The 13,761-nt window shown below is 38.9% G+C and overlaps 2 protein-coding genes across 3 annotated transcripts; one reads left to right on the top strand and one right to left on the bottom strand.

Annotated features, from left to right (window-relative positions):
- Window positions 1-362: 362 nt before the first annotated feature.
- Window positions 363-2,225, top strand: LOC135706434 (HIG1 domain family member 1A, mitochondrial-like). Of its 2 annotated transcripts, XM_065228044.1 has the most exons (3): window positions 363-507; window positions 848-1,181; window positions 1,673-2,221. In XM_065228044.1, the coding sequence occupies exon 2, from the start codon at window positions 860-862 to the stop codon at window positions 1,127-1,129; it is 270 nt and encodes an 89-aa protein (XP_065084116.1). In that variant the 5' UTR covers window positions 363-507; window positions 848-859; the 3' UTR covers window positions 1,130-1,181; window positions 1,673-2,221. The 2 variants fall into 2 exon arrangements, with proteins under 2 accessions (XP_065084116.1, XP_065084115.1); XM_065228043.1 differs by lacking the exon at window positions 363-507 and having other exon boundaries at window positions 842-1,181; window positions 1,673-2,225.
- An 8,821-nt stretch (window positions 2,226-11,046) lies between these two features.
- On the bottom strand, window positions 11,047-12,812 carry LOC135706433 (uncharacterized). Its single transcript, XM_065228042.1, has 3 exons — window positions 12,515-12,812; window positions 12,221-12,452; window positions 11,047-12,154 (listed from the first exon to the last, which is right to left on the bottom strand). Exons 1-3 carry the CDS (start codon window positions 12,730-12,732, stop codon window positions 11,219-11,221), a joined length of 1,386 nt encoding a protein of 461 aa, XP_065084114.1. The 5' UTR covers window positions 12,733-12,812; the 3' UTR covers window positions 11,047-11,218.
- Between the last annotated feature and the right edge of the window lie 949 nt (window positions 12,813-13,761).

The raw sequence follows: 13,761 nt of genomic DNA, 5'->3' as shown, positions 1-13,761 counted from the left end.
CCATTCACAAAATAAAAGCATTTTAAGATTGCACTCGTATACTTCCCCGTGGAAAATTTTGAAACCATCATCACTTTCATAGTTCTTCTATTCTCCACGAGAGCCAACTTTGATTTGCCAATAAACAAACAATTATTTTGGCTGAAGCGAAAGTGAGGAAAACAAACTTCTCACTTGAAAATGGGACTACGCAAGTGTGTGTGTTATAGATATCAGAAAAATCTTTACCGTCTCAACCGCGAGTGCGAGCTGAGTTACTTGTTTACTTTTTAATCCACTGCTTCCAGCCTGATGCGAGAGTGAGATACCAACTTTGAACCAGTAGCTGTCATCTGTCAAACCAAGAAAAGGAGAGCCACCTTCGTGAGAGGCAACGTTCGAGCATTAAACAAAAGTGGTTAAATTGCATCACTCCGTTTTTTGCAAGCACCGATCCCCACCGAAGCTCCCCCCCATCGGCAGTGAAGCCGCAGGTTGCATCTTTTCTACGAACGTGCCGTTTATCAGGTAAGTTTTAAGACCTCAAAGAACTAGTTCCTGTACAGCAGCAGGGAAAAGACCGTGACGTAACTACCCAATAGACTAAAAGTTTATTTGGATCCGTCAGCTACTATGATTTGACCTTGAATAGGGGAGACGAGACGAAACGTCACACGTGTCTGACGATGCGTCCCGTCCTGTCGTAATTGTTGGTCAGTGTGGTGGGGATACGCATACATAGGTTCGCGTTTTAGTGGAATTTCAGTTTTCTTATCGCTATTTGTATTTCATACCTATTATAAGTTACCCGTCGAACTGATCAGTTTCATTTCGTTCTTACCCTGAAACGTTTCGTTGCAAAATGCAGAGATCTTTGGCAATGGTGAACCATCCCGGCCTGGAGGAAGACAGTGGCGATAAACTTGCTCGCAAGGCGCGTGAATCCCCGTTCATGCCGATTGGTCTGGCTGGGCTAGCTGTCGTGTGCGGTATCGGTGCGTACAAGTACAAAAACCGTGGAGGGATGTCCACGTCGGTGTTCCTGATGCAGCTTCGTGTTGCAGCTCAGGGTACGGTGGTGGGCGCCCTTTCTCTGGGGTTGGCCTATTCAATGGCGAACGAATACATCTTCAATAAAAAACATGATTAGGGCCATACTTCGGTGCTATGTATGAGCTGATTAGGATTTAAGTTGTTTATAGGTAAGTGATAAGTGTTTGTTTTCTAAAAGATTAACAGACTAACATACGAGAGTATTATTTCACTTTGCTTAATCATTGCAATGAGCTCACAATTTGATAAAAAGTAGATTTAATTTAGAACGCTTTGTAGTTTGAACTTTAAGTATCATATGTATAATAATTTACGTGTTCAAAGTCTTAATTGAATTTTGAACAAATCCTAGTAAATGTTATCATATTGCTAAAAGTTATTTGCGAATCTCATGTTTCTAGAAATATTATTCTTGATTCTCTGCATTATAAAAATTTCTGTATTTATGTAACAAGTTATTGAGTTGCAATCCATTTCCAATAGACAATTCACTTAAACTGCTTTTAAATATTAAGCTAGTCTTAAAGAAAATGTTGCAAATATAAAATCATTGAACTAACACTATCAGATAAGTTTAATAACTCTCATCATTTCTCACTCCAAACGCTTTCTGATGAAATCCTTCTATTTCTTTTTACAGTTGTAAATAAGTATTAATCATCTCTGGAACGAAAATCATCTATTTATTAGCCCCTTTCGATTGATTGTACCTGCTTCCTGAGAGGATAAGCTAAAAGGAACCTTTCCAACGTGAATGCTACACAAAGCAAGTGTATGATCAAAGATCAATTGCTGTGATTTTAGCATATTTTTACTACCTAAGTGGAGGTAAAAAAAAAGGAGGAAAATCAATGTCAACTTAGAGAGGATCAGAGGAGAAGGTAGAAAAACCCCATTCTACGCTTGCATGCATGGGTGTAGTCCAAAGAGGAAAAGCGAAAAGTGAACAGATTTTTTTCAATGCGATGATGTCGACGAAACAGCCAAAGTTGGTCGCGAGACTCATGGTGACTCAGCAAAATTTCAACCTCCAATCTGCGATGGTTGGTGTGGCTTGCATGCAGTTCCAATGACATTGATTAGCACATATTACACATACATATTATAGGCAGGATCTGAAGAAGCTACATGGAAGAATGAGACCGGTTTTAGCACACCTATGTAACGAAGATTTATTGTGACAACAGTTACTAAGTAGTGCTCACCTAAATAAATTATTTTGTTTGTAAAAACTTATGCTGGTGATTGTGTACAATTCCATTGACTTTAGATGACCGTCACTGATTCTGTTTGGGTAGGTAAACGTGTCTTTATCGCCAGTCTCCAAAGTTTAGATGCATTATCAATTAAGCCATAAAAAGGGCGTCATCCGGGTGTGTACATGATAAAAGGAATTTTTCGATCCGTGTACATTGCACCATGTGCTCTCAATGCTTATAATTTGTACCTACGAGAATAACCCTAATAAAATTTGTATGATTATTTTGCTTAACGACGTGCTCAGGGTATCATCGAAACCATTTGAGGAATAGTTCAATCATTTGGATTATCGTTCGGGTATGGTATTTTTTTATTAGGGAAGTCCCAGCTTGACTGAGTTGCTTATTATTAGAACTAGACAAGCGCGTGCTCCTGACGTACGTAACAGCTGTTTATTACCTGCGTGGTTGTGTTAGATATGACGCTCTCAAGTGAGCGAATACCACAATAATGAATACGAAAGCGCCACACGAATTATAAAAACGTACGAATTCAGTTCTACACCATACACTACCGGAAATAAAAATGATTCCAAAAACACGGCTTTTCCGAATTCAAAAATCTTAGAAATTTTATATCATTATTGTACTATAATGCCCTGTCCAAGGATGAGGGGCTTGATGATGATTTGTCAAGTGTCGCTATGATTTTTTTTTTGCAATTTGATAAAATTGTAGTTTTTCTCCAGTTCATTGATTTGAAAGGTTCATGCGAGTTAATTTCACGGAGCCGTAAATTGTAGTTTTATCATAATTTTAATATTAGCATAAAATAAAATAGTAATTTTAAATTCGCTTTTGTAATGCTAAGGTAAATAGTTTGCTTTGAGTGTAAAGTTAATTTATAAGAAAGTTCTAACAGTTTTTTTTTTGCACTTCGAAACTTGACGGGTCATACCTCTAACATAGTAGCAGTGACAGTGTCGCATGTCCTAACAACAACTGCCTGCGACTAGTGTTCGAGGGGCCGACAGGGCTGAATACGGGTCAATACTAACAAAACTCTAACACTAACATGACCCCGAAACTAACGTTCATCCATTGCACTAATAGTTATAATGTAGTTGTACTTTCCTAATAACCCATCTATCATAGACAAACAGACATAACACTCGGTTGGACAGGTTGTTCATCGAATACGCATTTGACGGTCAATTCGGGTGTTTTTGGTTGGTGGTACCGCCACCTGTGACGCGCACGGTCGGTTCCCTTGCGTTTGACGTCTGCACACTAGCGCCATCTGTTCAGCGTACTATCCATCACATGATACTCAACAGATGGCGGTAGTGTTTTAGTGACTATGTTTTGTGGAGAAAAATATTAAATGTGTTATTTCTGTTTGTCTGTGCATCTATGTTTCTTTTTCGTTGTGTGTGTGTGTGTGTGGGGGGGGGGGGGTGGTTAATGTAACCAATACTAATACCTTTTTTTCTGTTCTTTTATTCGTTTTCTATATCCCTTCACCATCACCCCATATCCCATCATTTTGACGAGAGATGACTTACTTGCATGGTGCATGCCCAAGTCGTACTACAGGATAATATGCTGAGCGTGGTTCTATCACAAATCGATAGAACTGAGGAATAATGAGGTAAATTCTACACAGTATTTTAAAGGAGTCAACTCTAAGCAGGTAATAATAGCAATTAATAATCAAACAACCATAAAAAGGTAAGAATGAATTTATTTATTTTAAATACAGTAATGACCCGATTTTGTCAGCCCCTCCGCGCTTCAGACTTTTTTCTTTCAATAATTTCATATACCCATAAATCTAAATTTTTCTCATTCGTCATTCGTTAAGAGGGATATTTAAAGTATACTTTGGTGCAATAGGTTCAAGAAGATTACTGAAAAAGGGCATGGGTTTTGTAGAACATTGGAAAACATTTAAAACAAAAAGGGGGTTGACAAAATCGGGACATTACTGTATTCCATTTACATTTACATGATTTATCACATATTTCCGGAGAGCTTTGAGGTTGGAGCGTAGTTGCTTTTGTGGATGGGCACGTCATTTGTCGGTTTCTCGCGGATTGGGGCTCAGTCTGGAAAAACTAATAACACAAACAGGTAGAAGAATAGTTCCTCTATGATTTGTTATAGTTTGTTTGCAGGATTGTTCTTTTGTTCGTGGGAGGCCGACGATTGACGTGTTTGTTTACAGGGGCGATTGCGCCCAGATCTGGGGGTTCTCCGGATTTATGGTCGTAATATAATACACACAGTTGATCACAATACGAGCCTAAAAGCTGCAGTGACCTAGTGAGCACCATAGCTCGAGTCGTCTGAAAGTATTGTGTATCGCATGGAGAGCCCAACCGAGATTCTAGCCTATTAAGACTGCAGTTGGTCAACTCTCGGAAAAAAAAAATATTGTACTATAATGGTGCTACAGTCTGGGGCAATAGAAAGAACCAATTTTAACATGTCCGTATTATTCACCCATATCTAGATAAACATTTCAAAAGGTCCTATTTGCATTTATCGATTCTCTTCATCGACTTGCTCTTTCGTTAATGACTCAGCTGTAAAACCTTTCCCTATTGTTTTTGACGTTTTGGACGCAAGATAAGAACTTCCTTTATCAAACCATGTGGTAAAAAGAGCGCAAAACCTGTTTATGTATTCTCGTTTTCGTTCTAACCGTCGCATTAAAAAAAGGTTAGGAGAACAAGCAGGGCCGCAGGGTAGCCACTGAATCAGGAAAACCGGCAATCTAAAATAGACCGGAAAATAACCGGTCGAATTATCAAATATTTCACTTAGAATCTTGAATATTTCTTCAAGCTTGGAATTCTGAACTTTTCTTTACTACGGGATTTCAAAAATTGAGTCCGAGATCGAAAATAAATAGCAATTTTTCCAGAGTTTCGGAAATTTGTCAAGATTTGACTTATAGTTCATGATTGTCCAAGATTCCAGTGAAAACCCTAAACGATTCCTAAGCCCTGCGGCGTGATTTTTTGTTTGGACTTGAATTTCTGTGTATGGTATATTGTACAATTTTCAACGTCTGAATTAACTAAATTATTTCGTCGGAACTTATTTCAGGATATCTTTGGAAATTTCTTAAAGATTTCCTTAGCATGATTTCAAAATACATTCAAAGATTATGTTTTTTTATTGACTCGTGACTCGTGAGAGCTACTTTCAGAATTACCCTTATAATTATGATTCTCTCCGCTATTTCCTAGAAAGTTTCTCCTTAACAGATTCAGAATTCTGTGTATTAATTATAATTCTCGCGAGAATTTGCTTTTATTTCTTTCCATAGTTCCATATTCATCAGAAATCCTATTGGTATGCCCTTCAGTATTTAAAGCATTCTTCCAGAAATTTGTTGGATTTAACATCAGAATAGCTCCGGATTTTTCCTCCGGATTCTTCACAAAATGGCAACAGCAACCGGAGCTGCGATGAACAACTCGGAGTGTAATGTAACATAATAGATACCGCAACCATATTCGATCATGCTGTGTTTGAGCTTGGCTTTTGGTTGATCGGAGTGAATTACCGGGATTGGTGATGAAAGTGCTAGTCAAGCAAAAATGAAAATGATATGGAAGCTGGTATGGAAGAAAAGAGAATCATATTTAATTATTGTGCGGCTGCAATAGGCTGGAGGAAAATATGCGCGGAATGATGATATCATAGAGAATGATTCAAGGTCCGTCTTCCTTAGGCTGCAGAATGTTTTATATATACTGAATTTGAATTATACATTGATACATTAAATGAATAATGCAATTTGAATTCATAATGTATGAAACCACAACATTGGACATCGAACATGAAAAGATTTGGTGAGTTTGTTCCAGTTGAAACACATTCTTATACATTTATTATCATTGTACTCGATTTTCGTATGTTACCCGGCGAGAATACCACCGATAAACCGACATGAATGATCATACAAATTACAAAGAAATTTCTGATCAAAGCACAAAACTGACACGAACACGCGTACAAAATTTATAAGTTGGTTCGTGTCTAATCTATTTCGGACAAATTATTTTTATCTATGTAAAACGTGATAAACATTTCTATGGTTTTGACCGATGGGATCGCTACACATTTGAATCGACTGTTATGGATTCTCGATCAAAAGTTCCCAGACAACCAGAAGTCGTATAACAATGTACAGACAGTATCGTAAATTGCTACAGTTTAAGTCAAAATCGCATATTAGAATGGCATACCTCGCATTATGTTTAAGTTAAATCGTATAGAATGCAAATTTCCGACTTATATGCGATGACTCATTTTTCCGTCGTACTGTATCACAAATTTAATCGGATTACATCGTAAGACTTTTCAAAATGGATTTGTTATTACAGATCAAATTGCATATGATGTTAAATCAACTCGTTTAAAATTAAACGAAAATATGCACGTATATGGCCTCCACTTTTGTACGTATAAGCCATTTCTTTGCATTCTATACGACTTGTTTGTTTGTATATATGTTTGTATATCACAAAAACAACTTTGAATATACGTGCATTCTGGTTGTCTGGGTTAAGTTTAATTTTCATGTCCGTTTGTCGGTGAGATAACCTCGATCGTGCGTGATCTAGTGATCGGTTGTTGTGGTTATGTGGTTTAGATTTTATTCATTTTGAAACATAGTTCGAAATTCCAAAGAGCATGGAAAGAGTTGAAATAATCGTTTTTTTTTTTTAAATTATTTCTAGTTTATATATATGAAACTGAAGCTGGTGTCATTTAAATTCGTTGTGTTTGAATCTGAACCATTATTAGACGCAATTGAAAAAAATATATTAAATTTATTACCATCATCTTGTTCCCCACTAATTTCGTTATTTTTGGAAAAGTCGCTCACGATTTATTTATTTTGTTGTTTTATCGCATTATAAGTACAACGAGCAAGAACTCGTTTGAAGAACCGTTTTGCAAGAACAAATACCCGTAGTAGACAATGGGACGGGTATTGTTGTTAAAGCATTACTATCGTGTGGTTGGCGTCGAAAAGTGCTGGCGAAATAATTTCGCTGATTGCTGAAAGTACGTGGCGATAGATCTAGTTCCCGTGAATGAGGACCACCCACCTGATTGACAGAAAGAGTAATCAGCGTGATTTGTCTCTCAAGGATAGTTGCATGCAGCCTCCCTCATGATCAGACCACCATTCATGGAGCAATAAGAGGACGCCTCCATACATCATAATCATCAATGGAAGCAGGAGCTCGTATTATCGCCATTAGTGCTCAATAAACGCATGTACTGGTCAGGAAAGACCATGATCTACGTACAATAGGAAAGGCCTTCTTAAGAGGGCCTTTCATTTACAGCTTTGGCCCATACAATATCCGGCAAGTCTACGCCAATCCCACTGAGGTACAAGCAGCATTACTGCCGTCCTTTCCACAATCACCTTGCATGAGTAGTGGCGATTCTCTGTCGTCGTGGAAGACTGCAGGAAACCAGAATAGCGGTATCGAGGCGAGCAGACAATAAAGCGGGCCGGACTTCATGTCTTCAAGGTAAGAAAGGCGCCTAACCGAACCGATAAACAGAATACGGTGGCCAAATCCCGCGCCAGGAAGCTGTGCCGCGAGTGGTTGGTGCAGCCGAAATGCATCATAATGGACGACGAGACGTACATTAAAACGGATGCCAAGCAGATCCCCGGCCGGGAGTTTTTCGTCGGCAAGTCCTGCCTGGGTGTACTTAGTACTTAGAAGTACTTAGTGTGACAGGCGCTCTGTGGGTGTGGTAAATTCAGCAAGCCGTACATAACGACCGGCACCATCAACGGCGAAATATATAAAGAAGATTGCCCCCAGAAGCGCCTGCAGTCCTTCCTCCGGTCCCACGAAGGCGACACTCTGTTTTAGCCGGATCAGGCATCGTGCCATTACGCGAAACCGGTGATGGAGTGGTATGTAGTCAACGATGCTGTTCTTGTACCGAAGAAGGTAAATCCGCGAAACTTGCCAGAACTTCGCCCAATAGAAAAATTCTGGGCTATTATGAAGGGCAAGCTCCGGAAAACAGGGAAGGTCTTCAAAAACGACAATGATTTGTAGAAAGAGTGGATGAAAGTGTGTAAGAAAGATGGCGCAAGTGTTGCCCAGGATTTGATGGGTAGCGTTAAGTCCAAGGTGTGGGCATTTAGCCTAGGAGAGGAGGTTGAATAAACCAACTTTGCAAAAAAACATAGCTAATATGTGTTTATTCCCTGAAAGTTTCAAAAATATCCGACTTAAAATGAAGTTTTGGTGAACATTTTTGGCTGTTGCATTTTTTTTTCGAATACATAGTCTTTAGTAGTCACATAGTAACTATAAACGGAGTTCCAATTTCTTGGTAAAGTCAAGTGAAATATCTTGGATTAGTAGTTTACAAAAAAAATAACTTTTAAAGATCACATTGAGGGCATTCAAGCCAAATGTATCAAATATATAAAATGTTTGTATCCGCTTATAAACAGGAAATCCAAACTTTTCCTGACGAATAAGCTTCTAATATTTAAATAAGTTTTAGACTAACCATGTTTTATGCTGCGTCACCAATATGGTCTAGTTGTTGCACTACCAGGAAAAAAGCACTTCAAAGGATTCAGCACAAAGTTCTGAAGATGATTTTGAAGTTACCTTACTGGTACAGTACTACTGAAGTACTTATAATTTCGAATGTTGAGGCTTTAGAACAAATGTCCAACAAAATAATTAATAACTTCACGCAAAAATCGTTACAATCCTCAATTTCAACGATTAATTCTCGCTTTATGTATATTTAGATAAACTATAGTTTTAGTTTTTAGTTTTAAGATAGCAATGGTTATACCTTATAGTACGTTCAGACTACAGAGTTAAAACATGTTATAGCGCTATCTTGATGGTGGTTTCTGTGTTGCAATTATTTGACAACCGTTATAACATATTATAACTCTCCAGTCTGTACAGCGTTTTATACTGACATGCACTGGCTATAAAGGCCCACGCACATTAGATCCGGATCTGAAGCTTTGCGGCAAAGTGTCTATTGTCTAACTGTCAAATTTACGTCAACGCAACGTAAACGGATCTAATGTGGGTGGGCCTTAATCCTATATCAGTCACATTTGGAAAAGTAGGCATTGAAAAAATGGCAGTTGAAGTTACGAAGGGTAATTTCCATGTAAATATTTAAAAAATCATAGTAAATTAATCGATAATTTTGTGAAGTTAAAATCAGTTACCATGAAGCTTGCATGTTCTATCTGCGAAAAATATGGCGAATCAATAAGCAGAGCTAGCACTTGACCTCTGGACGATTGAATTTCTGGATGGAACTGATATACGATTACCTTTCTTGATGGGACAAACTGACATGATTCCTAGTTGGTTCCTAGTTCCTAGTTTTATCACGTAATATGAAAGTAGATGCCAATTGATAGTAGATAGCGTTTTTATCTTAAAATTGACGAAAGCTCATATGGGACTGATTTGTGATTGCAGTGCAGGTATATAAAACCTGTTTGAAATACTGAATTTCCAAATCAGGAACAATGTAAACACACTTAGATATATATCATAATAATTAAGGCTGGTTAGTTAGTGTAGTAGCTAATGGCTCATGCATCTAGTTTTCACTGGAAATCCTATGTATGAGTGCTCATTGCAAGACAGCCTATATTACATGATATAAGCCATAGTCTGTACGGGGTTAAGCACCGAGATTAAAATTAATTGTAATTTAATTTAAATTTGGAACAAATAAAGAGTTAAAAAAGATCGCATAATTTTATGTTTTTAAAATGGTGAGCACAAAGATGAGCCAACACTTTGAGAATCCGTAGAATTTCTTCAGCGCCTTAGAAAAAATCCCTAAGCACATCGAACATCTGTAGAATTTTTAGGTCGGCCGTAAGTAACTAGTAAATAAAATATTCCTGAAATCTACGGATGAATCCGTAGCAGTGCTGCGATTTGTCGTTTTCATTGAGAAAACTTCAGTGGATATAGACAAAATTCATTTCAGCAGCAACACTGATAGAACTGAAAATCAAAATTTCCTTTGTCAAAATCTCACTCTTTTCTTTGTCAGTGACAAAGATTCCCTTGGTGAAAAAACTGTGAATTTGCGCATTCTGTGTCACATTATTGTTCTCCAGGCTGATAATGATGATGATTCGTATTCACTTTGATGGTTCTATGTAACTGTTTTGCTAAATTAATTTGATTTCGATAGTAATTCAGAAAATGAAAAAACTGCACATCGTCGTCACTGATAGTAATATCACTGACAATTGATATTGATTGCTACTGATGGTGACTCTCTGCTGAAATGAGTGACCAGGGTTGTTTTGTTATTATCAGTTTTTAGTGTCGAAATTTTGCAGCACTGATCCGTAGACTTGACAACACTGGTCCTCCATCTATGTTGGAGGAAATAGTGACTAAATCGTAATTTAATTGATTTGAGTATCAATTGAGTTCAGTTTGTTTTTCAACCTAACCTTCTCGAACCAACCGATTCAATTAGTAATATATGTAGGTGGCTGACCGCTGAAGAAAATAATACCATCATTGCTGATAATCACTATTCACAATGACTATACAGAATTTATGTCTACAGATAGCATGATCGGTGCATGGATTTGAAGACAGGCGTTAAATGACGTGCGCTAACTTGCTAAATGGTTCTACTTTCACATCTCTGACCGTGTGATATTTTCTGCTCTGTCATCATGAGTTCGAAGTTATTCTCTTCCTTATGGCAGTGTATTTATTCCTTATATTTCTCTTTGAGTTTATTTTGGGAAGTTTCTATTTACAATAGACGTTGCGGTAGAAATTAAAAGTGATTTCTTTAATCTTACAATATTGTAGAGATATACTGTTTCTGCGGGGCTGTTACGACCCCACACATACAACTATGTTTTATGATGCTATTCATTGAATGCGTCTCCGTGCGCATTACTCCGAGGACTTATTTTTGCCCTGATATTGTGCTGAGCTTGTAGTCACGTGGCTGTCCTTGTCGGTGTTTCGTTTATACACGTGGTTGCTGGCAGGAATTTGTACGTAATCGTAGTCTGGCGCGGTTTGACTGCTCTGCACAGGTGCGACCGGAGTGTAGTTTACAGGACCTCGGTTATCGTAGATGGTGGTACGACGAACAGTTGGTCCTATGCTAGGTGGGGTTACGTTAATGTCCCTGTAGATGGGATAAGCCGCTGGTTGGGCAGTTGTTACGACTACCGGGATGAGGCCAGCTCGAGCAAGCGTGTTGGATTGGATTTGAGCTGGGTTTGGAGTTGATGATACATACGCAATGTTCGAGGCCGGTTGATAAGCTATGTACGCCCTGTGGGACGGAGCTATAGTAGATCTGATGAGATTATTTGCATGCGGGCCGGTATTGTAGCTGTGAATCTTGACGTCATTGACTCGCAGTTGAGTTGGGTAGTATGGAGAAGGGATTTGTGTAGGTGTAGCCTGAGCATAATAGATGGCCTGTCGAGGGCGAGCTTGTTGAATTTGAGCTGGCTGATGAACGTACTGCTGTCGTTGTTGAAGTCTTCTGTAGTAGTTATAAATGGGCTGCGCTGATTCCAGAGGAGAGGATACTGGAACCACTGAGATTGGAACTTGAACCACTGCAGGAGCCGCAGTCACGTGGTTGATCGTATTCGGATTATGTTCATTTTCGTAGGTCACATCCGCTCGGTAGCCGTTATTATCAGCAATGTATTTGACGATCTGCATTCGTCCATCGGGCAGTTGAACATTATAGCTACCTTTAACGGCTCCATCGACATGCTGTTGCTGACTGTGCGAGAAATCGTCACCCGACGCTGAGTCCTTCACCGTGTAGGAGAAAGCGTAATGTTTCTTAAGATTGGTTGCTTCCTGAAAAGGCACAAGGTAAACCGATTAGCCAAACAATTAATGTGCGATTAGCACCGCGGTAATTACATTGTAATTATCAATCTCATCGTCAGCGAAACTCGTTCCTACTTGACGATTCAGAACACGCGCTGCATGCTTGGCAAGGGCCCTGTATGCCGGTTTGACGATTTGATTGTCTGCCCCGGAAAAGCGTTCCGTTTTGGCGAGTCGTTCCTTGAGAGCGAATTTCTCATATGGATGGGGCAGTGCATTCATTGCAGCACTGTTGGTTATCCGTGGGAACTGGATGGGAGCTTGGCTGAAATATTTGGATTAATTAAATCTACATAGCTTTTTATTTAACAAAAGGTCAGATCATACTTCAGTAAGTTGTCCATGAACTTTTCACTGTTGATGACGAGATTTTTATCAAAGATGCTGACACCATCGTAGGCATTTCCGTAAGGATGTGGATTGATATCACGTGGCCGTAGTAGAGATGAAGGTTCTGGTGTTTCGATCGTACTGACGCTGGTATACGATAAGATGACTGATAATAAGCATACTTTAAACCAGAGATTCAGCTTGAACCCCGCCATGGATACAATCTAGTAGTGATCACAGCCCCGATCAATTGTCGCTTAAAGTCATACGCTTTGCTGATACCTGTAACTGAAACAAGCTTGTCGAATTTAATTTCAATCATCAGATAAACATGGCAATTTGGAATATTAATCAGTTCACAACCAACCAAACGACCCACCGCCAACACTTGCCAATTGCATTTCCCGGGGATAAAGTAAATTTTAAACGGAATGTTATTGCTATTTTTGATTACCGTCGGCTCTACACATAATTATATTGCGCCAGCTGATTCCAAGCCCACACTCGACGATGACGACTCCCGCCTTGCATGAGATCTATAAAACTGCAATTGGATCATGCATATAGTTATAACGGTTGATCGTTCACCACCATGTTCTATATCCGTAAAAGTACTTTTACAAAATGTGAAACGATTCGCCCTTCTCGTGCAGCAGCCTGGGCCCGCCGCTCACTCGCTCTTCGATCGTTGCGCGCACATTATCAATGCGAAAATTATTTTCCTAGCATCTAGAGCAGCACCCGTAAGCTTAGGTGGTAAGAAAGAATGGTGCTTCGAATTACTTCTGGGTTTTAGTTTTACTAAACACTTTGAGCCCAATATCACGTGTCATAACCAACCACTAAGGCCAATGGCGCTTAGCTGCCATTGCAATGTGGAAATCGACTTGTCCGGGTACTGGCCCATATTGCTATTGATCTGCCCACTCGCGAGGTGATTAAAACTAGATGAAGTAATTTAAAGTAGAAAATCGGTTTGTTCAACTATGACAGAGAAAATTGTTGTAATATGACTATTTACAACGATAGCCAAAGATTCAGCGAACGTAGAAACACAGACAAACATACCTAACTCGTTGAACAACTTTCCCTCCAAAACACCGTCCCGAACTCATTAATTACACCTCGCGAGCTATCTACGTAACTTGACCTTAAACTTAAGCAATTGACTGAGTAAATTTGTAGTATTCACCCCACCAAACCTCTTTTAATCACTTATGTTCACTATTTCAATATAAATACGA

This window comes from Ochlerotatus camptorhynchus, unplaced genomic scaffold (genome assembly GCF_037179485.1).
Source record: "Ochlerotatus camptorhynchus isolate MF236.1 unplaced genomic scaffold, CSIRO-AGI_Acam_v1.1 ptg000277l, whole genome shotgun sequence".
NCBI lineage: Eukaryota > Metazoa > Arthropoda > Insecta > Diptera > Culicidae > Ochlerotatus > Ochlerotatus camptorhynchus.
The sequence above is the reverse complement of the archived record's forward strand: the minus strand, read 5'-3'. Positions and strand labels throughout refer to the sequence as shown.

Bases quoted from the DNA above. Each gene is read 5' to 3' on its own strand.
- LOC135706434 (XM_065228043.1), top strand. From the start codon at position 842: ATGCAGAGATCTTTGGCAATGGTGAACCATCCCGGCCTGGAGGAAGAC.
- LOC135706433 (XM_065228042.1), bottom strand. From the start codon at position 12,732: ATGGCGGGGTTCAAGCTGAATCTCTGGTTTAAAGTATGCTTATTATCA. The intron at 12,453-12,514 runs GTATGATCTGAC...CAAATATTTCAG, and splicing joins TTCATGGACAACTTACTGAA to CCAAGCTCCCATCCAGTTCC. The intron at 12,155-12,220 runs GTAATTACCGCG...GTGCCTTTTCAG, and splicing joins ATGAGATTGATAATTACAAT to GAAGCAACCAATCTTAAGAA.